The sequence below is a fragment of the Emydura macquarii genome, unplaced genomic scaffold (assembly GCF_026122565.2).
Source record: "Emydura macquarii macquarii isolate MOO-44397 ecotype Brisbane River unplaced genomic scaffold, CSIRO-AGI_Emac_v2 contig_1644, whole genome shotgun sequence".
NCBI lineage: Eukaryota > Metazoa > Chordata > Testudines > Chelidae > Emydura > Emydura macquarii.
Window position 1 is genome coordinate 27759094 of NW_027131781.1, and position 25235 is coordinate 27784328.

Consider the following 25235-nt stretch of genomic DNA (forward strand, 5'->3'; position numbering starts at 1 on the left):
GGGAGAGCAGGAGGCTGACCACGGCTCTTTGATTCTCAGGGCCAATCTGTGCCAGTCCAGCCTTGGCCCCCCCAGGATGCAGGGGCCCTCTTTGAATTTACACCACAGCTGTATGGGATCCCAGTGGAACATCATGGTGCAGTGGCCAGCCATCTGCCCCGACCTCTCCTCTCCCCCATGCCAAATGAGATGCAGCCGTGTGTGTAACTGGTTCATAGCCTTCCCTCGCTCTCTCAGCCCTCATCACTCCCCTCTCAGGCTGGCCCTGCTCCTGGTGCACCGCAGAGGCACATGTTCCTGCTTCTCTCCTCCCCGAATGACGGCACGCTGGCCTGCCCTGCCAGCAGGGGCTACCCCGGGCGAGATGGACACTCACAATACGCTCGCTCTGCAAACACGCCGGCAGTGATGGCTGAGAACAGAACCACACAGGCGATGTGGCGCCGGTAATTCTCGATGAAACGCTTGAACTGCTGGATCTTCTGGCAAACTTTGCTCCTCTGGTATTTTGTCCTTTGCGCCTCGGTGTATAAATTTGGCTGGGGAAGTGCCACCCTGGAAAGAATGGCCACAGCTGACGGTTAAGCAAACGCAGCACTGTTCCCATCAGAGCTGATGACAAAACTCCAGCTGACTGCGAGAGAGCTGGGTTTGCTCAGCCATGTAACCATGGGAACCCGGCAGTTTCTTAATGCTACTGAGCGTGCAGTCTCCTTGGGGCAGAAACTCTTTTGCTTTGCAGCTGAGCTGCAGCTAGGACATTGACTGGCACCTTTGCTCGCTAGCATGATACAGATAATAAATGAGAGGAGTAAGATCATGCAAATGTGCATTAGGTAATGTGCCAGCTGGCTCTCAGGAAACGGTTAGCCCAGCACCGTGCTAGACAGAGAGTGATAATAACTAATAAACAGATACTTAAATAAAGGCAGATAAGATATGCTGTGAAGAGCAACCATAAAAGGACATTACGTACTGTAACAGGAAGCCTCAGGGAAATGCACTAAGGACACAGCAGAAGACTGGGAATTCCAAGGGTAAATTCACATGAGTTCAGAACGTTAAACAGCCAGCTGCCTGCTTCCTTCCTTGGTGCTGTTTGCTGTCACTAGAGGAGTTGGGCTGGGTCTCTCATCTCTCCCGCTCTTGTTGAGGGGGATTAGGATAAAGAAGCAGAGGCCCCAGAGAGCAGGGAAGTGATATGCACCCCTCTCGGTGCCCTTTTTGCAGTCTCCATCCATAGAGAACAGTTGCATTAGTGGCCACCAAAACAGGCAACGTCTGAGCCAAAGTCTGTCACCTGGGGCAGCAGGCTCAGAGGTTCAAGACAGTGCCCAAGGAGAGGGGATGGATTCGAATTTCTGGCCCACCCTCTTCCTCAGCTCTGGCCCCTCGCACTCCCCAGACTTTCCAGAGTCGGGGCTTCCCCCTTGGTTGGGATCGTGCTGCCAAAGGAGTTATTTATCTTCCAAAGATGCCTCTGCGATAACCCGTGTGGCATGGCTCAGGGACAGACAGGAAGAAACGAGGCCTCTGAATTCTCCAGCGCATACTGGGTTCTTGTGCCATGCCAGGATCTCGTGCAGTGGGAGCCTGGCAGGCCGGGTTCTTACCCTGTAGTGATTGCACACTTATACTGCAGTGTAAGGGCCCAGACTCACACCATGCCCGGTGAGCCAGAGGGCTCCCTCCCCAAAGCAGGCGGCTGCGTGTTCCCATGATGCAGTGTAAGCCTGGGGGTTCTGGACCAGAAATGATGAGCTCGCCAGCTGGTGTGAACTCAGCAGCCAGCCGAGACCTGAGTCGTGGGGACAGATGGGAGGGGCCAAGAGCTGGGAGGGGTGACACAAGCTGGAACTTCAGAAACAGCCATGCGCCTTCCTTCTCTCCCCTCATCCTGCTGGGGCAACGGCCGAGTCAGCGCATGGGGAGGGGGAGGAGAAGGGGTGGGAAGACAGAATAAAGCAGCAGCAGCAACGCACTGCCTGCTGGCCAGGAGCAGGCCGCAGGGCAGTGGGTACAGCTTACCCGTTGGTCTTGGATTTGTTTATGAAGGAGACGCGGTTGGTCATGTTTTTCCTGAACACGTCAGGAACCCCTGTGGGAAGCAGAAAGGACAAAGGTGAAGGACATTTCCAGGAACACCTGCCATGCCCCTGGGCTCTCCGCTCGGGGTCAGCGGCTCTGCTGGGACGTGCTCGGGGCAGCCTGTTCTGCTCAAGTGAAGGGCTGAGATGTAGAGTCTCTGCAGCAGACAGCAACTCCGCCCCACCCTCCTGTAGCGAACGGTGCTTGTGCGGGCTGCGGCTGGAGAAAAGACACTGGAGGAAAGACAGGACTAATTTCTGCCCTGACAGCCACCCCTGGCAGCACGGTCACCTCGTCCGTCTCTGCTCTTCAGGCCGCCCCACACTGACCTTTGATGCAGAGCTGGGTGAAGCGGAGCTCGCTGTCATGATCCCGCAGCATGTAGTGAAAATCCTCCCACGTCAGCTCCTCCTTATCCTGAAAGCCCGACCCCTGGAACATGGACTCAGTCACCTGCTCCATCTGATTGCCTGAGAGGCAGTTGTTGGAGATCTCGATGAAGGACCTAGAGCGAGGGGGCAAAGCTGGGAGCTTCAGAACAATCAGCCGACTCTCCGAGGGCACGGATATGGGCCTAACTTTGCACGGTACTTTCCCTTGGGGACTGGAGGGGGGGGGACGTAGGGTTACACAGAGATCCCTGCGGGGAAACAGGGGTGCCAGCACTATCGCTGAAGCCACTTTCAGTGAGACTGGACAGCGCATCAGGATACATCTGGGGATTCTCAGCTCCAAGAACTGGACCCAGGGGGTCTCACGCTGGACCCAGGGGGGTCTCACACTGGACACCCAGAACTTGAAGCACCTCACATTAGCTGCCACTTTTGTGAAGCTGTATGCCGACTAGCTAGCCGAGTGCCGCGCCGACAGGAGGAATACCTCAGCATCCTGAAGAACTCTTCCTTTGAGAGGAAGCCATTCCCGTCAATGTCATACATGGTGAACATCAGCTTTGACTTCTCTTCCGGGGACCCTGTTCGGGAAGAAGAGAGATGTAATGAGAAGCCCTTCCTAGTTCCGTAGTGCCTTGCAAACTAGGGTCTCCATGCACTTTACAGTAACACAGTCATTGTTCCAGCTGTGAAAATGCTGCGAAAAAAGCAGACAGCTAATGTGACTTGGCATTTTTAAGCAGGTTTGTTTCAGCTGTGTTTGCTGCTCTGCTGTGCTGGATTTCCATAAATGCTGTCAAGTGCGCTTTACCAGCATGAATAGACATGAAGAGAAAAATCTTACAGCTTGAATAACTGAACGTTCGTCAAGTGCAAATTCTTTATTACATATTCAAATGTGAAATTCACCATTCACACCGTGCTAGTTAGTGATATAAATATAATATATTTATAAATATACAATATAATATATATATAAATATAATTTGTCAGAAACAATACCCATGTTTATTTAAGTAACCAACATGGCACAAATTTTGACTATTTCCAACAATCTCCTTTATAAGCTCCCAACCAAGACCAATTCACTGTGGAAATCTGTAGTGATTTTGAATAATGAATAAGTCTGAGACCATCATAACTTGTCTGCAGACAGTTTACAGAGAGAAAGAGGCAGTTTTTGAGAGGGATTGTGATCCCCCCATTTGTGTTCTGAGCTTGAAGGAACTTGGCTGAGGCATCAGATTGAACAGCCTCGCTTTTGTGAACTCACTTGGACCTCAGTGACTACATGTGGACAGGACCTGACTTTGTTTCCCTGGATAGATGGACCATGCCAAGGTCCAGCTGAGCTTACTGGCTAGTGAGCAGAGTGTGAATGAAGGAGGGAGTGGTTTAGGTGGAGCTGCAACTGATGCTTCCTGTTGGTAGAATGAGTCGGCGACTCTCCCCCAGCCCTCCAATGACATCTCACCTTTCATGAAGACCACCAAGATGTCCAGAAACTCTCGGAAGGAGAGATATCCATTGCCATCTTTGTCAGCCAGAGAGAACATGGACTCCACAAACATAGACTGGGGCTTGAGCCCCAGGGATTCTGCAAACTCGGCCCTGCTCAGCTCACACTTCAGAGACTCTTTTGCTTCCAAGGATGTTTCAAAGTTGAGGTCTCCAGCGTCTAACTTGTCAATGTCCAGCACCTGCAATGAGAGAGGCAGGCCGAGGGTTACGCCCAAAGAATGATCATGCTCAGCACTCACACACCAGAACCTGGCTAGCCCGTACCCGTTACGTTCCACACAACAACTGGTAGTTCCTCCCCAACTCTTAGCACAGGCTTAATAGCTGATGCTATAGCAAAGTCTCCGATGACTCCCATCCGACGTTCATTATTATTGCAATAAACCCTGGAGGACGTTAATTGGCCTAGTGCGTTCATAGTGTTGTTATGCAACAGCCTCTTCCAGGAGGTGAGCGGTAATATCCCGGCACTGCCATTTCCTTAGTCCTCTGTAAATAATAAGGATTCCTGACGGTCAACTAGATTGGCAGCTTGTTCCTTGTGTGTGGTTTGTCTATTGTCATGTGCAATGTGTGCAATAGCTGTGGTGCAGTCAATATAAATAGCTGTCCTCCATTTACCCGAGTGCTCACCACACCTATGTACGGGCTTGGGCCATACCTGGGCAAATAAATGTCTGAAGAAAGTCTCCAGGATCTGCTTCCGCCGCTCTTTGGTGACAGCCCTCTTCAGTAGGCTCTGTTCTGTCATGTCAGCCACACTGAGAGACAGCCCATTCGTCCGCAAATAATTCGTCAGCCTCTGGACAAAGTCACTGCGCTCTGCCTCGCCATTAAAAAGTAACACCTAGAGGAGCCCCGGAAGAATGAGACAATGAGCTGGAGCCGTTCTCAGCTGGGCCGGGAGTGGGACTTCACGAGCATGTTAAACCACTAACAGTTAATCAGTCTCTTGCTTTAAGGTCTCATTTTTCTTCCCTTTCACATTCTGCTTAGGCGTGTGAGTCCTGTCTTGGCGGTTGGAAGACCCACCCAACACGTGACGTTTCTGTCTCCATGGGGATGTTGTGGGTTCATTGTTTGAGAGAAGGCTACAGCTTCTAGCAACTAAAGAACAGAAACTATGGGGCCCACCTGAAGCATTCCCTGCCTAGATCAGACCATCAGACACCTCTGGGCCGTTCCCCTGGAACGCTGGTTGTTATTTAGGTGGGCAGGTGTAGTCATTATTAACAGGCTTCATGCTGCACGTACAAAGAGTGGAAATATAGGATCCAAAACACCACGTGATATGAAAATGCTTACTATAGCCTGCAGAGTTTCCATCTGTTCGATTGGTTTACCAACGCTACGTAAAGTCCTGACATTTCTTTCATGTATACTTGGGACACTGGAGCTTCATTTGAAGTCAGGTTTACTAGAAATTCACATTGATTAAACCTCACAGACCTGGGTGAAAGGCTCTCTCAGAATAAGCACAAAACATTGGTGTTATTATCCACTGGCCTAGAACCTTCAATGGAAGACATGCACTATGGGCTACCCCAGCAATAAACTACAGCCCCCCAAGAACACGTCACCAAGGGATGTGCAGGGGAGGGAATTCATTCCTTGTGATTGGCACAGCAGGGCAGAGAGAGGATCCAGAGGCAATGCCAGGCACACTTCATGTGTCACCTTACATACCAGGTCATACTCTTTGGGAATCTTCAGGATCAAAGCTTTGTTCCCTTTGTTGATGGACAAGACCACGTCCACCTGCTGTTGGTTTTTCAGACTGATACTCCGGAGCACAGCTCGCCGGCTGTCCAGCACTTTGATAATCTTGTCTGGTTGAAGCTGAAGGTAGATGAGATAGCTGTCTGCCTTGGGCCCTTGCCACTCCAAAGCTGGCGGGAGAGAATGCAGAGAGTTGTGTCAGAACGATTGTATGCGAGTGTTAGCAAATACCTTCCTTCACTGGGAGAGTGGCCTGCAAATACATGCACTCATGTATGGGATGGATAACAGAAGCCCTTTGTTCCTCTGCTGCTCAAGTGGTGTATAGCAATTGCAGGGTGCACTGAATTGCTAATGAGCTTAATTTTGGTTTCACAGGAACTGGTTCTGTTTGGTGAATTTCACTGTCTCAGTACAGTCACTCCTGATTTACACCTCTCCTGTAAGGGAGATCAGGCTCAGGTCACCAGGCTCCATTTTTAAGAATTTTATAGAGCTGTAGGTCTCCATTTTACAGAGGATATGTATTACTCAGTAACCCGTGTCCAGATGCCCTACTGAAAAACAAGGCGTACATAGAGAGGGCAAAATTCCTTTGTCCTATCCACATGGCTCTCGGAGCATCAGAGCAAAGATCAGCCACGCAGATGTGAGAGGGGAATTTTACTCTGACTGGGCAATGCAGGAGAGAATTCCCACAGCTTCCAGATCAAACGCCTGTAGCCTGCTCTCGGACCAATGCCAGAAGCTGCCACCTGCACTCACATCAGTGCCCTGTATTGGAGTTTCCTTCCCAGCTCCCAGATGAAGGAAGAACTTCATCCCAGCCCTGCCCTAGATGGTGACCCATGCTGACAGCAAAGGATGTTTGGTGGATGCATGACTTGGACTACGGAGGAAACACCCCACTCCAGTGAGCCAGGAGTTTCCATCCTGCCCCCGCAAAGCCGGCCGAAGGTCCCCCCCTTACCCGGTATTCCCTCGCCCGACACCTCTCTCCTCATGCTGGGATTCTGTTTTCTCTGCAGCTTCTTGAAATCTCGCTTGCGGAAAGTAGCAACGATCCAGGCAATAAATAAACTCACTGGAGAAGCAAATGAGCAGGAAAGGCAGAAATGAGGTAACAGAGCTACACGGGACTACCTACCTCCTGGCAGTTAACCTAGGAGGGCTTACGACAATCCCCCACTAGAGCCTGGAGGAAATATAGGACTGTTCCCCTTCCCCCACGATAGCACATTTCAACCACAAAGCGCTGTATTTCATCAAGGGTTCCAGTCCCATCTGTGTCTCCGCCTCCATCTCTGACATCTCTAATGTCCCACCAAAGGCTCCTGCTGCTGCTGGGATCATACAGTCGTACCGCCATAGACATGCAGGGCTGGATGCGACCGCGAGAGGTCGTCCAGTCACTGGCGTTGAGGCAAGACCAAGTCAACCTGGACCATCCCTGACAGGTGTTTGTCCAACCTGTTCTTAAATGCCTCCAAGGACAGGGATTCCACACGCTCCCTTGTAACCTCTCCCAGAGCTTAACTGCCCGTGCAGCTAGACAGTTTTTTCTTCATATCTAACCCAAATATGTCCTGCTGCAGATTAAGCCCATTGCTTCCCGTCCCACCTTCAGAGAACTCAAGGCTAGAAGAGACCGAGCATCCAATCTGACCTCCAGTCGAGCACAGGCCACTAAACGCCACCCAACCACCATCTCCGGTATGTTTCCCCATTACATGCGGCCCCCGTGTCACCAGGGACCTTGGCATGGCGAAGCGACCCTCAGCTTAGTCTGGCAGGAGCTGCCGAGTGCCCTCCCTCCCTAGTGACCGCAGTGGGAACAGGAAGTGCTCAGCATCTCCTAGAGATCCTCCACTCCAGGCCTTTCCGGAGCAGGGGACCGCATGGAGCTACCATAGGCAAATCTCCGAGAGCGGCTGAGTGTCTGCAGCTCCCACCTACGCCGGTCGTTGACACGGGTGCTCAGCACCCCGGGTGGAACGTGACACAACAGCCGCGTTTCAGCAAAAGGGAAATAAACAAAGGAAGCAAAGACAGGAACAAACCTAACGGGAAACAGCAGAGGGTGACGAGGATAAGCCCGAATCCGGCCCCGCTGCCTTCGAAATAGTCCAGCACTGTCATGGGCGTGCAGTTGGCCAGAAGATCCGCCTTTAACTGCTGGGGTTGAGGACATGGATCCCCTGGTTGGCAGAGAGAAGAGGATCTGAGTGCCATGATGCCAACCCAGCTCATGCTTGCTTTGCCCACTCACCATGGGATGGATGGCAGGTTCCTCTAAAGTTTGGGAGGCCTTGAGGAAACTGGAAAAGCTCTGGGCCCTACATTTAACTTCAGCTCAGCGTTTTAGGGGTCAGATCCTTGCTGTCAGTTACATGGGTTCCAGTCCCCGAGTTGCTGCACCCATTTCACTGAATTGGCCCTGGTGCTCTGCATTCCTTGAGAAGCCATTTGTACAACAGCGTCCGCTCTTCCGCTAGACGTGGGAATGGGCAGGAAGGGACTTTACAGTGTCTTACAAGTGACAGGCACTCTGGGTCAGGCGCTCAGCTCCTCTCTGGTTTTAGCGCCGTACGGCAGTGCCGCAGGGCACGCTGGGGTGTTGCAATTCTGGAAATTACTCTCAGGACAGTTACAGGTTGACAGGATTTTTGTGTTTTTAACAGAATCAATAAAACCTCTTGCAATGGGATTGGACAAATGCAATAAAAATGTTTTCACGGTAAATGGATAACTTTATAGGGCAGGGTTTGGCAAAAACACAGCAGTGAAATGTCCACTAACATTAATGACCACAATGCACAAACAAACCCTGCCTGACTTTCTTCTGGCCAAAGCTGGGAACAGTGAATGAGGAAAAGCAATGGATGCTGTGTTAGCTGGCCTGGGATTTCCTGGGCTCCCGCCTGACTGCAGTGCAGTTCAGTGTGCCAATACCCAGACTGCTTTAACAGCTCAGACATGACTCGTGGCCAGGCCGGGCCATAAGCTCTGGGCCATTCCCACGTGAAGAGAGTTGGCTCTGCTCACTGCAAGGGGTTTCCATCAATCTCGGCCTACAGACCTTCTTGGCATAACTGTTCTATTAGAAGCCCTGGAAATTCAGACCAGTTCCATAGCTTTTCCATCTACCCCTGTGCCCAGTTTATGCTGCCCAACCCATACCACTAATGAACATGCAGTCCAGTGTGCAGTGGGGAGCCTTAGAAGGCAGCCATTCAGGGTGTTCTCTGAATGATGCCCCAGAGGAGAACCTCCCACCCAGCTGGTGGGCTGGGAGCTGTGTGAGACCTTGCTGTCTAGTCCCAAGAGAAAGATGAAGGGACACAACAGCTGGGCTCCCCTAGGTCAGCGCCCCAGCAGCACAGAAGGGAAACACTCACCGGCACTCCACTTAAACACCTGCACGGGGAGGTCTGTCAACTCCACATTGGTGACATTAACGAGGACGTCGTGGAAGGTGATATTTCGAATCTCTTTAATTTCTGCATCTGTGAATAACCTGGGGAAAGAGACGTGGAACCCAGTGAAGGCATCAGACATCCCAGCCCACATCAGGAGCGTGTCTGACCCCCAGCTCACCCCCCTCCCCAGATCAGTAGCAGGAGAGTCCCAGGATTGCATACCACAGACCTGATTCTGCAATACCCACCCACCTCATCTCAGGAACTGGGGAAGAGGACTAAAGATCAAGGCACCACAGCAGCTTGTCGCTGGGTTGTCAGTGCGTTGCTGGGACAGCTTTCTTCAGCCACATGAAAGTCTGAGCTTGTTCCCCACTGGACTGAACTACTTCCGGTGCTGCACCATCGTTTCCCACTTTGCACGACTCCAGGCCCAATATCAGGCCAGTAACTGTGCATTACCGAATGATAAACTTGCTCAACGCCACCAGGGCCGTGCTCTAGGGGAACCACGGACAATGCAGAGACCACCCCAGGTGTGGGCTGCTGGAAAAGCCATTTACCTGTTCTTAGTGTTTTCAAACCAAAACCTGTCCCCGTCACGCAGGCGCTGAAACTGATCCAAGATGATGGCGGCGAAGAGGTCTCCGGGTTTTCCGTTGCTCTCCAGCATGCCCCCGGGCAGGAGTTCCAGCTTGTGGATGTCATCGTCATACAAGGCAGCTACACCCTGAAGGAGCCGGAGAACAAGTCTCCCGGGTTAGGACGGGCTGATGACACTCAGTCCCCCAGGCACTAGTGGGTGAGGTCGGGGGATGTTGACCGTGTATCAAAAAGCCTTGGGACACCCTTGGGGGTCTTATGGCAAAGCCAGCTGGCGGTGGTGACAAGGAGAGCTGTGTATATCCCCTGTATGGGTGTCTCAGCCTTCCCACTGAAGCAGAAAGGCCAAGGAAGGAAGGATGGACCAAGGTCAATAGATCCCCTCTGCCCCTCTTCGCCCCTCCTAGAGATTTCAAGAATTGGTCTGTGTGGGATGGGCAGGGCCAAGAGCCCCAGCTTGCTGCTCCAGAGCACCCCAAGTTCATTGCTCTGTCACTGGCAGGCATATCCCTGTGCTTCCCTTTGTGACCGACCCCCAATGGTCTGTGACCTACACAGTCAGCGCCTCGCTGAGGTCCCCTCGGGCCTCCTTCCCCACAATCTCATAGACTCCAACTCTCACTGAACAATCCTCGCTGGAGCTGGGCTCTGTTTTCTTGCCGTCAGGTTAAGGATCTCCCAGCACGCCGCTCGCTACGGGAAGGGAGAGGCTGCGGCAGCTGGGTGCCGGGGCTGGTGATACTTGTAGCCAGGTCGGAGTGAGGACTGGGGAGAACCGGGCAATACTCTGCCCTGCTAAGCCTACATCCCCACGGCCATCGGAGGGGTGACGGCAGCTCAGGCAGACATACCCACATCATGCTGGCGTGCCAAAACCAGCCGCGCCAGCCAGACGAGGTAGCTGCAGGTTTGCAGACGTAGCCTAAAGATCTGCTCTGACCAGAGATGGCAAGTCGGGGGGAGGGGAAGGGGCTGTGCTGACTCCAACCCGCAGTGACGTGCGGGCTGCTCCAAACCTCAGCCCAGGGGCAGCCGCAGGGAGGAGTAGCCTGCACACGGCTAGATGGGAGGCCGCCAGGCACGGAGATCAGCACAGAGCTCGCCACTGGGGCGGCCAATCGCATCCGTCACCAAAGCCTGAGACCCCAGGGCTGGTCTGAGGGCAGCAGCTGGGACCCCAGCCCCTCAGGCAACCACTTCGTGATCTCTCTCTCTGGCCAGTTTTAAACCCAGACGGAGGCCTGATTTACACGCCGTGTTTGAGCTAGATCCATTAGGGCCGTGGGTTTTACTGACATAGCTACACCGGCACAAGCCTAATGCGGACGCAGCTACACGGGGAGAAAGGTGCCTCCTGCCAGCACAGCTCCTCCCCTTCCCTTCAGGAATAACTATCCCAACAGAAACACTTTTAAAGCAGCATAATTGCGTCCACACTAGGGTGCTGCAACGCCTTGACTGTACCGGGACGGCTAAAGCCGTGCGGCTCTTGTGTGCAGATGAGGCCCCCGGCAGCGGGTGTCTGAAGCTAAACTGTATCTCAGTGCTTCTGACCTGTACATCCAGGGACTTGAAAAACGACCAGTCCTGGGCAGACGGCAAGTTGAAGAGCTCCTGGGCCTGGGTATAGGTGGGCAGGCCGAGGTCTCGCCCCCGCTGGATGTAGCTGGCCACGTAGTCGGTGCGAGAGTACTTCAAAGGCCCGTACCAGTAATCTGGGGAGATCACAGAGAGGAGAGAAAGTCACGGTAATGCAAAACCAGCCTCCAACAATCACCCTCCCCACGCAGGACAGCGGGGGGCCGCAGGGCCCCGGAAAGGATAGTGCTGCACACTGGCCTCTCCCCTCACCAAGTCCCCTTCCCTCATGGACTCATCTCGAGGGGAAGCTCACTGCCCAGCATTAGCTACGAAGGGCTAGAGGAAAGCGAGCAGCTGAGCACGGCCACTTCCGTGGTTAGCGCAGGAGAGTGTCAGGACGTCTGGGCTCCATTCCCGACTCTGTCACGGACCCTGTGACATGTCACGTCCCCTCTCTGTGCTTCTCTTCCCCAGCTGTAAAATGGGGATAGCGAGACCCCACCCCCCTCAGAACGGCCAAAAGAGACCGAGGCTCAACCGAACTGCAGCCGTTGCAACAAGAAAGTGTCTTAACCTCGGAGATCCTCCACCACCACGTTGTCCTCCCGCTCTGCAATCTGGGAGCTCATCCCCAGCAGCAGGTCGTCCACGTCCTGCGCTGTCTGGAGACTGGGCTTCTAAAGGACAGAGAGATGCCGGGTCACTGTGGTGCAAACCTGGGAGCTGCCAGAGATGTTAGCACCTGCCTGACCCAGCACCCACAGGAACCTTGGTTCATAGAGTTTAAGCCCAGAAGGGACCATTAAATCGCCTAGTCCGCCCTCCTGCACAGCACAGGCCAGAGACTTTCACCCACTACCCCTTTACTGAGCCACCACCTGGTGTTTGACTGAAGCACACTGCCCAGAAAGGCGTCCAGGCGGGATTTGAAGACACCCCGAGATGGAGGCTCCACCCAGGCTCTTGGTAGCTTGTGCCAAAGCTTGAGAAAGCTGCGCCTGCTTTCCAGCTGGAATCTCTCAGCTTTCCCCAGACCTGCACAGTCTGGCGGGCACCCAGCTAGATCAGTGCTTCCCAACCTGTGGGCCACGGGCCAAAAGCGGCCCACAAGGTTGCCAAAAGTGGCCCGCCGCTCCCCTCCGCTGGTTGCAGAAGAGAGCCGCTGTGTAAGGACCTAGGCAGAGCGCGTTGCTGCGGGGCTATGATACCAGTGCAGGCTCCTTGCTGCAGCCAAGGGGACAGGAGGTCAGCGCTGCCCTCCCCCTGGCTGTGGCAGGGAGCAAAGCACTCTGCCTGAGTCCCTAGATGCTGGGGTCCCTGCTGGAGCACTGATCTCCCGTCCCCCTGGTTGCAGAAGGGAAGCACCGCCTAGGGACCCAGTTGGAGCACACAGGGCTACAGGACACGTGCAGTTTCCCTGCTGCAGCCAGGGGAACGGGAGATCAGCGAGGAAGCAGCCTCCTCTGTGAACTCCTTCCGTCTGGCTGCAGTAGGGGTGTGGGGGAGCTGGCAGAGACTGGTGGCCCTTCAGGGTTGTAAACATGATATCTGTGGCCCTCGAGCCGAAAACGTTGGGAACTGCTGAGCGAGATCCTCAGCTGACGTACGTTGGCAGAACTCTACCGAAGTCCGGGCTGCACAGATTTACCCCAGCGGCAGGGCTGGCCCTTCGACTTTAATGAGAATTGTTCAGTTAATGCCCAGGACAGGCAAAGAGGGGAACCTGTGGCTCATTAAGCTACTTCTCCAACTCATCCACAGCAGTTGTCACAACTGTTGGGTTCTGCTGCAGGGACATTTGCACAATCAGTACCAAAAAATGGTACTGTCCAGATCTGGCTCCCATAGGACAGATCCATTATTTTGGCCCTGTCTGAGTCTCCTGTCTGCAGGGGCTATGCCCAGGGATGGGGCTTGAGGAACAGACTCAGCTTCAGAGAGCAAGAAGGCGCTTTTCAGGAGTCAAGCTGGTTGGGAATTTTCTGCTGAAATCATTTTTCAGTGGAAAATAGTTTCTGCAAAGTTGCAATTTTTCTGCAGGAAAATTTGCATTTACCCAAAATGCATCACTTGGGCAAACCTAGCCAAAATATCTTGTTTGCAGTTGGTGCGACCCAAATGAGAACAGTTCAGTTCATACAACTGCACTAAAGTGTGTCGCTTCAAATCGTTTCGTACCCCTCCTTTCGCCTGTGGTCCTGCCTCTGCCCAACCTGCATGGTGCACCGCGGGTGGCATGTGCTGGGAGGTGTAGTGTGGCGAGCGAGCTCAGCTCATGGGCAGTCTGAGGGCGGGAGGAACGTGAACACAGCTCCCCCGAGGCCGCGCAACAGTGCGGGCAGATGCAGTTTAGTAGCGAGTGACTCGGGGTAAAACGTTCCGACAGTTCCAGATGAAACACGGTTGGACTTTTGTTTGCCCAAAGGAATTCAGGATTCCAACTTCCCTCGCGACTGGGGATGGGAAGAAACGTGGAACTAATGGACTTTCTGGGGGGGGATGGAAATTCTGCTCCGCTCAAGAGGGTCCCTTCCCACCCGGCTCTCCTAAGCGGCGCAATGCCTCACGTGTCCGTTCGCAGCGATGTGCTAAGGCAGAGCCGTGACTGTCTTAGTCAAGAGCTGGGCAGGGGGATGGGGTGACCCCAGCCGCCCCCTGGCAGCCTCCTGGAACAGTTCATTCGGCCCCTAACAACCAGCGCGGCTTTGACCCCCTGGGATGGCCGGTAACCCTCCCTCCTCACAGCCTGACAACGCAAACTCCGCTACATGGCGGGGTGAGCCAGCCCAGCGCCGGGCTGGCCCAGTAACTGCCCTGAGTGCTCCATTATTCCCTACTGCAGGCGCATCCAGAACCAGAGACCCGAATCCAGCCCATTCGCTGCGACCGTAGCCAGTTCTGCAGGACTGGGCACCCTGCGCGTGCCACGCGGCAGTGCCAGGAGCTGGCCCGCGTCATTAGAGCTGCCGATAAAGTCAGAGAGCCCTGGGAATTCCTGCTCCCTGTCTGCCCCCCGCCTCACACAGCCCCAGCTGCAGCTTCTGGAGCCCCGCGAGTGGTGGGCAGCGACCGGCTGGGGGGAGGGTTAGCCTGGGCCTTGATCCAGTTACTCCCAGCGCAGCCAAGTTTCGGGGTGGGGCTCCTGGAACGTCAAAAACCTGCTGTGCAAAAACATGGAACAGCTGCCCAAATCCTGCCCTCCTGCTCCTGGGGCTCTGCCAGGTGGCACAATGAGGACAAGACTTGGCCCTGGGTACACGTAGTCCCTGGCCTCAGCCAGGGCGTGGAGGAGGCACCGCCCGTCCCAGGCCCCCTGTACCTTTCTGCACCAGTAGCTGTTGCAGAGCCGGAACGCCGGCGACTTGCCGCCGTCTGACTTGAGCACGGCCTGGAAACTGCAGCTCGTGTTTCTGGAACGGAGGAGGAGAAGGGTGAGGCCCAGGGTCCCTCTGGGCAGGGATAACGGTGGGGCTGGGAGAAGCTCTGCGGGGATTGCTTCCTCCCACCGAGCTTTTCTGCAGAGCTGGGAGCAGTTCTCCCGGCAGCAATCTGCCCGGTCTGCGCACCCGACCCACCTGCTACCTCCACCTCAACCACCTGGCACTGCTGCTGCCCCACTGACGGCCGCCCCCCCCCACCACGCCCCCAGCCGCGCAGCTCTGCTTACCTCCTGTAGACTCCAGGGGGCACCATGGTGGCCAGCGAGTGCCCCATGGCCGCCAAGAACTCTGTGGAGATGCTGGGATCCACATGCTGATTGTAACCTGCAACGAAGAGCAACTGCTGGGCTGTGGCTCCCTGGGGGGGGGGGCTGTGAAGAGCTTCAGTGGCCCCCCTGCCCCCTGCTCTCCCTGGCCCTGGCTCCCTGGGGGCTTTCATGCTCCTTTTGCCTCCCAGCAGCCCGGCCTTCCCTGCCCCCACCAGACCTCTCCTTATCTCCTTCACACCTGCCACTCACTGCCTGCGGCCCCCCCCCATCCACCCAGGGCTCCCCACCCAGGCCCCCCAGGGCCCCTCACTCCCCTCACCATTGTACTGCGGGATGTCTTTCTGCAAGAACCTCGGCAGCCACTCATACAGCACGATGCTCTGCAGGGGAGAGGAGGAGACCATGTCAGTGCAAACACCCACCGAGCATCATCGCTCTAGGGCTCTCCCACACGCCAGCCCCTCCTCCTGGGGCTCCTGGCTCCCTCACCTGGTAGGTGGCAATGACCCACTTGCGCGCATGCTGGAACACGTCCTCATCCGACCAGCCCGGCTTCTGCTCGGCCAGCTTTGAGGCCCAGTAATTGTGGTAGCGGAACCAGACGATGCTTTCGGCCTGCAGGAAAAGATTCTCGTTCCCTCTGGCGTTCCCAAAGTCTACAACAGTCAAGGAGCCCGTGAAGGGCTTGTTACGTTTGTGGCGCACACACAGAAATGTCAAATGAAAACATCAAATACTCTTGCTGGCAGGTTGCCACGTGACACAACTTAACTTCTTAGAATCCAAAACCCTACCACACCAGACCCACAAACAGAGAGAGACAAAGCAGGCTGCTCTCTGGGGGCACCGAGGCACAACTCTTGCTCTAGGACAGTTCTTTGCAGACTGCTTGCCGAAGACCCAGATTGCATACTTCCCTACGGAGCCCCCCACCCTGTGAGCAGAACCAGGAAATGCCTTGAAACTTAGAGCGGCAGCTTGTTTTTTTAAGACAGTTTTCAGTACACCACAGAGCCAACCTTTGCTGCCATGGGACAGAAAGGAAGCCTGCTGCTAGATTCCCAGACATGGTTTCCCTTGTGCTATGAGGAGAGAAGAGATTGGGGAGGTGATGCTCCTTGGGCTGTGTGCGCTGGCATTGGGTAGAAGCTATCCAGTGCCCAAGTCTGCCAACCAGAGGCCATTCCAAGGGGAGCAGAAGAAAGGTAGAAGAGAATAAGAGAGCCTGTCCTTGTTCTTGTAGGATGCCAGTCATTATTTTATAGTCCTCTCTATATATCTCTTAGATGGGGAAGCACAGCAGAGGAATAGAAAATAAAGTCTTGCATCATATAAAAACAAGGAGGCAGTTGATTAATTTAAAAAGCAATAGCCTGTGGAACTCACTGCCACAAGGTGTGGTCAAGAAAAGAGGTTACATTTCTCTCTTGTTTCTTTGTCCTATTGTTTTCAATCTTTCCTCATGGAAAAAATAAAAGCCCAAACAAACAAAGCTGTTAGATGCACTTCAGGCATTTGATACAGTTTTATGGTGAGCAATACGCTTCTCCAATCATAAAACTTCCCTCATCTGCAGCATGGCATGAGCTAGCCCCCTGCTTTGGCACAGTAGCCACAGGAGATGCTGGGCTCTTCCTCGCGTCAGGTAAAGGGGAAGGAAGCAAAAGATGGACAGGGAAAGAAATCAAACAAAGCAGAGCAGGTTCGTTACCATTTCCTGCAGCCTGGGTCGTTTCAGATTAGAGGGGGTTTATGTCGATGTAGTTAAGGCTGGGCTGGGCGCTGACACACTGACATAGCAATGCACTGCTTAACTTCAGGTTGTATCTGCAACTTATGCAGAGGTCCGTACCACTTCCATTGCTTGATGGGGCATTTCTCGTCCTCTGGGGCCGGGTCCCTGCCCCCTCCCCCAGCTGGGTCCCCAGGCTGAGCGTTTCCAAAACTTTCCCGCTTGCCTTGGACTGACTCCACTGTGAACTGGCCCAGCATTATCACAACCCTAAACTTCGCTGGGCCTTCCTCCCTGAGCTGGGCTGCCCCAAGGGGCCTCCCTGGCCTGGTTCCCTCTCTCTAGGGAACCAGTCTGGCTTGTCTGGATGGCCTTAACGAGCTGCACTTGCTACAACGAGTGGGTGGAGCTGTGGCAGCTTTGGGCAGAGTTCTCACCCTGCCTGGTGGGGAGGTTCTGCCCCGTACGCCACCCAATAACCACCAGGGCTCTGTGGGCTGGAGAGAAGTCTGGGCCAGAAGCAGTCCCCTGGAGGGATGTTTAGGGAGAGCCCCGGCAGGCCTTAGGGCACTGACCAGGATTCTGCCTCCTTTGATCACTGCCTCACTCCCTCCAGGTGGTGCCAGGAAATATACATTACACAGGAGTCTTTAAATCCCATCGTCAGTAACTCAGCCAGGGGTGAGGGTCTATGACAGGAGTGGGGAGGGGAGCGAGGGTCTGTGGCCTGTGATGTGCAGGAGCTCAGACTGATGGTACCCGCTGGCCTTAAAGTCCACAAGGTGACCCACCAGCACAGCAGGATAGCACCCAGCTGACTGAATGCACCTCGGTTCCACCACACCCAGGAAACAAACATGTCTGTGTCTGGGAATTTCCACTCGGCCGCCTTTTCTGGGGCAAGGGCTGGGCATCAGGTACCCGCTGGCCTTAAAGTCCACAAGGTGACCCACCAGCACAGCAGGATAGCACCCGGCTGACTGAATGCACCTCGGTTCCACCACACCCAGGAAACAAACATGTCTGTGTCTGGGAATTTCCACTCGGCCGCCTTTTCTGGGGCAAGGACTGGGCATCAGGCTCCCTAGACCCAGGGGCACAGGTGCGGGATCTCGGGGTGCTCCCAAACTCCCCGACGTGCAGCAGTAACAACACCACAAAGACACGGTTTCCCACCTTCAGCACCCCCACTATAAAAATTGCTCCGGCACCACTGCCCAGGGGGATCTGTCTGACCCACCTAACCCCTTGCTCCCTGCGTCGAGGGGACGCTCTGCTCAGACGCACATGCTCTTGCCTGCCTGGCAGCGGGTTTGCACAGGGAATGGCCTGGGCGTTCGAACCCCATTTCTGCATTAATCCGCAACATGAGAGGAGACGTTGGCTCGCAAGCAGCCTGTACAACCGGCCACCTTGGGGCCGGATTCTGACCGAGGGTCAGCTGGAGACTTCAGCCTGAACAGGGTGTCAAACAACCTTGCAAATGCACCAGAGGAGGCTGAAAGATGAATGTTGTGCAGTGGGGAACTGGGACAGGAGGCTTCCTTACCATAGATCCCTTCGGGGCCCCCCTGTCCTGTGGACGGGTCCAGAGCCTTCCACATGAATTGTCCCCCGTCCGACTGCTTTGGGAGCCTCTCATCAGAGCCAGAAGCCAGCTTCCCACCGGAGAAACTCCTCAAGGCATCACTCCAGGAATGAGATGGCCCATAAATGGCACTTCCATCGAGCCAGCCCGTCACCACGTTTATCTGAGGAGAGAAGCAGGGGTGAAGACAGGACGATTGGCTGCTTTCTGGTCTCAGAATGGGGCCGGAAAGGGGTCTTGGCTTAGCCAAAGCTCAGCGTGCTTGTATATATTGATGGCCAGCTACCCACAGCGTGAGCTGAACAGCAAGCATGGCACAAGGAACAGGAACCAAAATCTTAACAATCTGGAGCAGAAGTCACCAGAATGAGCAAGAGAGGGATGGGCGTGCCCGTGAGGATAAACTCTGAACCCCACGACCTTTCATCCAGATACGGGGCCTTCCCCATGCTTTGAGGAAGCTCAGGGACTGTTCTACATTATTTTTCATTTCCTGCTTTCCTTTGTTTAGATCCTCAAACAGAAGCACTTGAGTCAAAGCTCAAGAGGAAGTAATCCTTGCAAACTTGCTCTCAGGCAGGTGTTGTAATCAAAGTCCCTCTGCTCATCCATTCCTAGATTCACATCTCCTGCTGCTGCATTGTGAACTCTGCTTCTGCTACAGCTGGGCAACGTGTTTCACGGGGAAAACATTTTCATTGAAAAATGGCCTCTTTTGAAAATACAAATTTCCTTGAAAACATTTTGGTGTCTTAAAAAACTTTGCAGGATTTGAAATTTTTCTGTGGAAACCTCTGGTTAAAAATGTAATCTGCTAATTAGCCTTCATCTTGATTGTCCCATTTTTGACCTGTCAGTTTGTGTTCATCAGGTGTCAGTTTCAGACCTTTTGTTTTCTGCTTGGACAATTCTGATTGGCCACATTAGGCCCAGTGCGACTTTTCAATCTCAAAACTAAAAAAAGTTTCATTATGGGGATTTTTGATTTTCAAAAACAATTTTAAAAAATCTGTGGCAATTTAAAAAACAAATGAAATCAGCCCATTTTGAAAACCAGTGGCATGAAATGACATGCGCAATGTGTTTGCATTTTTCAGCAGCTCTGCCTACTGTCGGCGGTTGTATTGCTGGTGACGGTATCCCCTGCTCCAATACCCTGGCACTTTGCAATATGACCAGGTTACACTGATCAGACATGCTGTTGTGTGGAAATGCATTTGCTGGTTTTTTTCATATGCTCAGGATTAAGTCGCCATAATGCATTTATCCTTTTGAAATGCCTGTGACAGTTCATTTGCGCATCGCACACTTTCTATTCTTTATTACACCAAGATAAAAAGAGTTTACTGCCTAAAACAGCTTGTTTATTTCCAATCACATGCAACACAGGAGTACAATTAAAGAAAGGCATGTTACTCATAACCCATTTCTAACCCACTGGAGCCCCTTCAGCTCCTGGCACTAACATTTCCCTTGGGCATTTTGACTAAAGCGGTAGAAATTCCTGACGGTTATCACCTGATGTGGCTACGCTTTTCCCCCAACTGGCCTCCCAGCAAGTTGTGAGAGACTTGATTTTCAATTCAAATGGATAGTTCAGTGTCAAGCTACAGAAATTGTCGGGCTTTCTTTTTGTAAATAACAAATATTTTGCCCCCCAAACAACCACTAAAGCGGACTTTGTCTAGGTGCACCGACAGCTTGGCTGTCCCATCTCTGTGGCATTTTGTACATGAGTAAGATACTTTGCACTGTCTTTCCTCACCAATTTTTTTTGAACAAAACAAATGTTAGCTCCCAATCTTTGTTCACTGGACCGTAATGCAGTCAGTGCCCCGTGCTGCATGCCATCCATCCAACCAAGTCCTGTTACAGGCCACGACCTCTCTGCTGGGGGAGGGTGGACAGGTTGTGGGGAGAAAGATCCGTAAAATCCCCACCCTGCTATTTCCTATGAGAGGGGAACTCTGTGTGATACGGGGACAACGCGGGGAGAGCTCATTCCTGTCCTAAAAGCATTGGGAGGAACCACTTAAACTGAAGTTAGCAGACAGCTATGCCCTCCAGGAATCCAGGGCCTAAAACTAGTGAGAGAGCAACTCAGTTTGCAGTCCAAACAAAGCCGTGCTGCGTAAGTCCCTGCAAGGATAAAAAGGCTTCTAAGTAACGGCCCGCCCTCCTCCGCACACTGCACCGAGGAGCGAATCCGGAGCACGTGCCATTGGATCTGAATTCATTCGGAAAGCCTGACAGAGGGCCAGGTCCCCTGGCCTATCCAAAGCGTCCCACAGAAAGAGCCAGAGAATTGAAATAAACCAGGTGCTGGCAGGGGAGACTCTCTGTGTTTCTCTCCCTCCTGCCCCACATCCACATGCACTGAGTGCCGGAGACACAGGGGTCGAGCTAAGAGCTCCTAGCTAGACGCCTAGGACGTCGTTCTAGGGGCGGCTGTGTGACCTTGGGGAGTTTGCCTTCTGTCCGTGAAAGGGCTATTCCCCTTGCAAGGGCTGGCTCATTAATGCCTGTAAAGGGATGAAGCGTCCCTGAAATAAGCCAGTGCTCCTGCTCACTAAGTTTTCAGGAATGCATTTGCTGCATAATCCATTTTATTGTAATGTTTCCTCTCTTGCGTCTTGACTGGGTGACTTGTGGGAAGTGTGCTGTTCTCTAGCCACTAAGGGCATTAATAGGTGGGTACAGTGACTGGTGTGTGCAGAGGACAGGGTTGCTGCCTATGCCCTAGATTGCTTTATTGTGCTTTTAATTTCATGAGGCACCTTTACGTCGCTCTGCCAGAGACTTGTTGACACATGCCCTGAGTCAGCTCAGGCCGTAAAATATTTCTCAATGTTACGTGGAATGCTCCAGTAAACAAATAATAGAAGAAATAAATACAACTAAAAGGGAAACAGGAAAGGAAATGCTGGGCCTTCACCTGTTTTCGGGGGTTGTTGGGACTCCGCCCTGTCTCTACATCCCACTTGCTGCGCTGGAAGGGCAGAACCACGTCTCCAGCACTCGTAGGGTCAAACACGGGGTCTCCTGCAGGGATGCGGATGTTTATGAATTCAGCAGGGCAGCCGGGTTTCTCCACCGCCAGGATCTCCGAGAGCACATGGAAACCTACGAGAGACCCAAGCAGAGAAACTGACTGGGACAGCTGGGTGGGAAGAGGTTGCAAATTGCGCCCCCACCATCCACCACCTAAGAATTACAGCATTCAATGAGATTCAAGCAAATGACCCATGACCCTGCGCAAGAACTGCTGTTTCAGCTCACTCAGAGTGAGTCAGCTGAGACGCAGATTGGGGGATGCACCCGGAGTGGATAGCCGTGTCAGACACATTCTCCTTCTGACTCTGCCACTGGTTTGATGGGTGACCTTGGGGAAGACACCTGATGTCTCTGTTCCCCCATTCCTTGGCTGTCAACGGGGCGATGGTACTTTCCTCTCTACAGTGCAGTGGGATCCTTGGGTGGAAGGGGCTATAGGGTACGGTACTGGGCATAGGGCGTAGGGTACTGAGTACTGTAAGGAATGCTGGGCTTTGCCCCTGTGTGCGGCTGGGCAGCTGAAAACACGGCTCGTGAACAGTCATGTTGTCAGCAGGGATTAAATCTGATTGAGACAGTGGCTGTTCAGAGAGCCCCGGTAGGTGCTGCCTTTCATCATCTTGACCTGGTGTCTGGCTCCCCGCATGTACTCACTCCTGGAAGTGCCAGGCCACCCCTTCTCCTCTGAGCCACTCGCTGAGGCCAGTCTGAGCCTGGAGGGAATGGAAGGAGCTCTTCTCCAAGCCTGTCTGCTGCTAGCCATAAGCTGAGTGGTGCACAGGAAGCCAGGTCTGTCCTTCTGGCAGAGCCTGAGCTGGACGTTTCACACCATTCTTTGTCAGGAGCCTTTGAGCTCCTGGTGCTGGCTGGGGCTGGATGTTACACAAGACATCAGGCGAGAGAGTCGGGATGGCCCCCTCTAGCCTCGAAATCTGAGATAAAACTGCAGAGAGAACAGAATCTTGGCCAAAGTCTCTGCGCTGAGCACTGCTGTAACAGGCTTCCGCTGTGATCCACGCCCCAAACCCAAACCTTGGAACAACCGCTCTGTGACACGGTTAATGAATGGGTGCATTTCTGCAAGAGACAGGAATGGGTGTTGATTCATGCCTCTTGCAGATAGCAGGGACGCTGCTGAGTGCCCCAGGCTAGAGGGACTGCCCCAGGTGAGCCTGTGTTTGCTTTGCTTCTCGAATCAGTGAGATTAGAGGAAATATCTGAACCCCATTTCCTCTTGTTCTTTCCCCTCCACTGAGATTGGGCCCAGGGCTTCTGGGAAACTTGCTGCCTGTTTGCTCAGCCCGTCTGAACATACTCATGGGGATTACACTCTCCAAACATAACTCAGATGGAGGAAATCACCAGTGTGCAGAGCAGAGCCAGAGGCCCCAGTGACCGAGGAGCCCTGATCACATCCCCGCCGAGAGGAACATCCTCTGAGACAGATGAGGGACATGCCCCTGGAGAAAGGGCTGCAGGAACAAAGCCCAGCCTGGCAAATCCAGAGTGCCCAAGGCTGCAGAATTCCAGATGAGAAGCAGGGCAGCAACAGGCCAGATAAAGATTGAGCATCTGCATTCTAGGCAAGGAGGGGGCAATTCCCCTCCTTGGGGATGGAGGGGGCCTCTTTACGGCCGGTGTTAGTTGCAGGTCTAACATTCAGCACTCCAGAGGCCATGGTCTCTTTGGAGCTAAGGTCAGGATTTTGGTTTCGGATTCTGATGTCCCTCAGTTTTAATCAGAAACAAACGAATCTGCCTGGAACATCCCCTGCCTGGCCCAGTGCTGGAGGAGAATGTTCTGGGAAGCTGGGAGAGGCTAGACAAGGAGTTCCTGAACAGTGGCACTTGGAAAAACCGAGCTGTAAGTGAATGGACTGAGACCTTCCCTGGCAGTGCTTTGGCCTGTCACACCACAAACATAGTTCAGGCTAGAACCTCTGAGTTTGGTTTAGTCCATTGTCCTCCATGAGGACTAGCGTCTTGGACTATTTTCATTACATTTCCTGGGTGGATTCTGGCACTGACGTGGGGTGTGCATCAGAAACTGTCCATAGCTTTGCATCTCCACTACTGGAGGGGACAGAGTTTGGGAGAGCTGCAGAGCACTCTGGCTTTAAGGGTTCACGGAAGAGATTTCTAAACCCCTGCAGAGGATTTAGCCACGTGCATCCATTAAAATCATAAATTAAAATTCATGGGAGATGTGTAGCTAAATCGCCTGCTCTGCTGTGACAGTTTCCCAGTGATATTCTTTCCAGACAGAGTGTGCTGGGGTGAAGGGAGTTCCAGCTCTGAGTCTCAGAGGAACCCAAACCCGCACTGGATTTACAAGCTACATAAAAGTCTGTGGTGGAGTAACAACTCCATCTATGCCAAGTGCCCGTGCATTATTGGTATAAAAAATCTAAAACAACAAGGAAGTTTCCAAACAACAGCTGTCATTAAGACTCCTTCCATTCAAATCCTTGTTACTAACCACAGCCTTGGCTTAGCAAGGTTTGGTTTCTCGGTTTTGAAGTTATGGATTTGAATCGGTCTAACCAAGGGCTTTGCTGGAGGATAGCTAGAGGGATCACAAAGATGGGAGTACAGAACTGCCCCAAAAGCTGTACCCAGTGCCCTGCCAGCCAGCTCTTACCAAAGAAGACACCCAGCACGGTTCTGTTCCCACTGGAGGGAATCCCGGAGGGCCCCTGTCCGACCACGTTGCTGAGTTTGCGAGCGTTGGGCACGTGTGGCTCCCGCAGAACCTGGTACACACCGTCAGCATAGTTAGCTGGCAGGAGACGCAGCAGTGTGGAACCTGATGATACAACATCAACATGTCACTGTATGCAGTGTCCTCGGGGCAGATGGGATCATACAATCATAGAACATTAGAGTTGGAAGGGAGCTCAGGAGGTATCTAGTCCAACCCCCTGCTCAACGCAGGACTAACCTCAGCTAAATCATTCCGAGGTTGTGGGCAGTATAGAGGGGAAAAGGGGTCCTTGCCCAGAGGGCTTCGGAAATCAGGGTTGGGAGGAGAAAACAAGGTAGATGGAGTGTTTAGGAACCTGCTTTCTAGAAAACCTAGCCATCGGTAGTATATTTGTAAAAGACTGCCAGGGCCACAGGGCACTGGAGAGGGACTCTTTAACTGCAGTGTGCTAAAAAGCCAAATAGATACATTCCTTATCCTCCGGACAATCAGATCCACCACAGCATCTTCTCATTCCATTGGGGCACAAGGGAATTTACGAGGGTCAACTACCAGTATAAGAGTTGTTGTACCAGCACTGACCATCCAACCCCACACCTCCTGACAGCAGTCAATGCCAGATGCGTCAGAAGAGAAAAAACATTTAGGCCTGGCATCGCCATGTCAGTCAGCAACGTGAAAACCCCCCAAAACTGACAAAGCCAAAGCCCCACTGTAGATGCAATTATAGTTCATAAAAGCCCTTTTGCTGGCAGAGGTTAGTTTGTTTGGGGAAATGATATAACTATGCTGTCAAAAGCACTCCTTTGTTGGTATGAGCAGCGTCTCCTCTAGGCGAGTTTGCTGGTGTAGCTATCCTGGTAGAACGACAGCGGCCAGCGCTCACCACTGAAGACAAGGCCAAAATAAACAAAGTTCTGCACACGCCACCAGCTTGAGTTTCTGGAGGGATTTTTAAAAGCACCTAAGGGAGTTTGATGCCAACACCCACTGAAAAGTCAGTGGAAGCTGGGTGCCTATGGGAATTTGGTGCTTATCACCTATTGAAAGTTGTTGGAAGCTGGGTGCCTAAGAGAGTTTGGTGCCAACATCCACTGAAAGTTGGTGAAAGTTGGATGCCTAAGGG

At 53.1% G+C, this 25235-nt stretch overlaps 1 protein-coding gene across 1 annotated transcript in view; it reads right to left on the reverse strand.

Annotated features, from left to right (window-relative positions):
* Positions 1-25235, reverse strand: part of DUOX2 (dual oxidase 2) — a 59075-nt gene that overhangs the window by 11366 nt on the left and 22474 nt on the right. The window contains 20 exon segments of the mRNA XM_067556036.1: positions 377-555; positions 2029-2098; positions 2418-2593; positions 2968-3061; positions 3955-4180; positions 4663-4848; positions 5688-5890; positions 6691-6804; positions 7781-7918; positions 9119-9237; positions 9703-9909; positions 11313-11457; positions 11898-12000; positions 14643-14733; positions 14991-15087; positions 15352-15412; positions 15522-15688; positions 18314-18515; positions 21288-21475; positions 24047-24211. Of these exon segments, the coding sequence (XP_067412137.1) occupies positions 377-555; positions 2029-2098; positions 2418-2593; positions 2968-3061; positions 3955-4180; positions 4663-4848; positions 5688-5890; positions 6691-6804; positions 7781-7918; positions 9119-9237; positions 9703-9909; positions 11313-11457; positions 11898-12000; positions 14643-14733; positions 14991-15087; positions 15352-15412; positions 15522-15688; positions 18314-18515; positions 21288-21475; positions 24047-24211 (2931 nt within the window).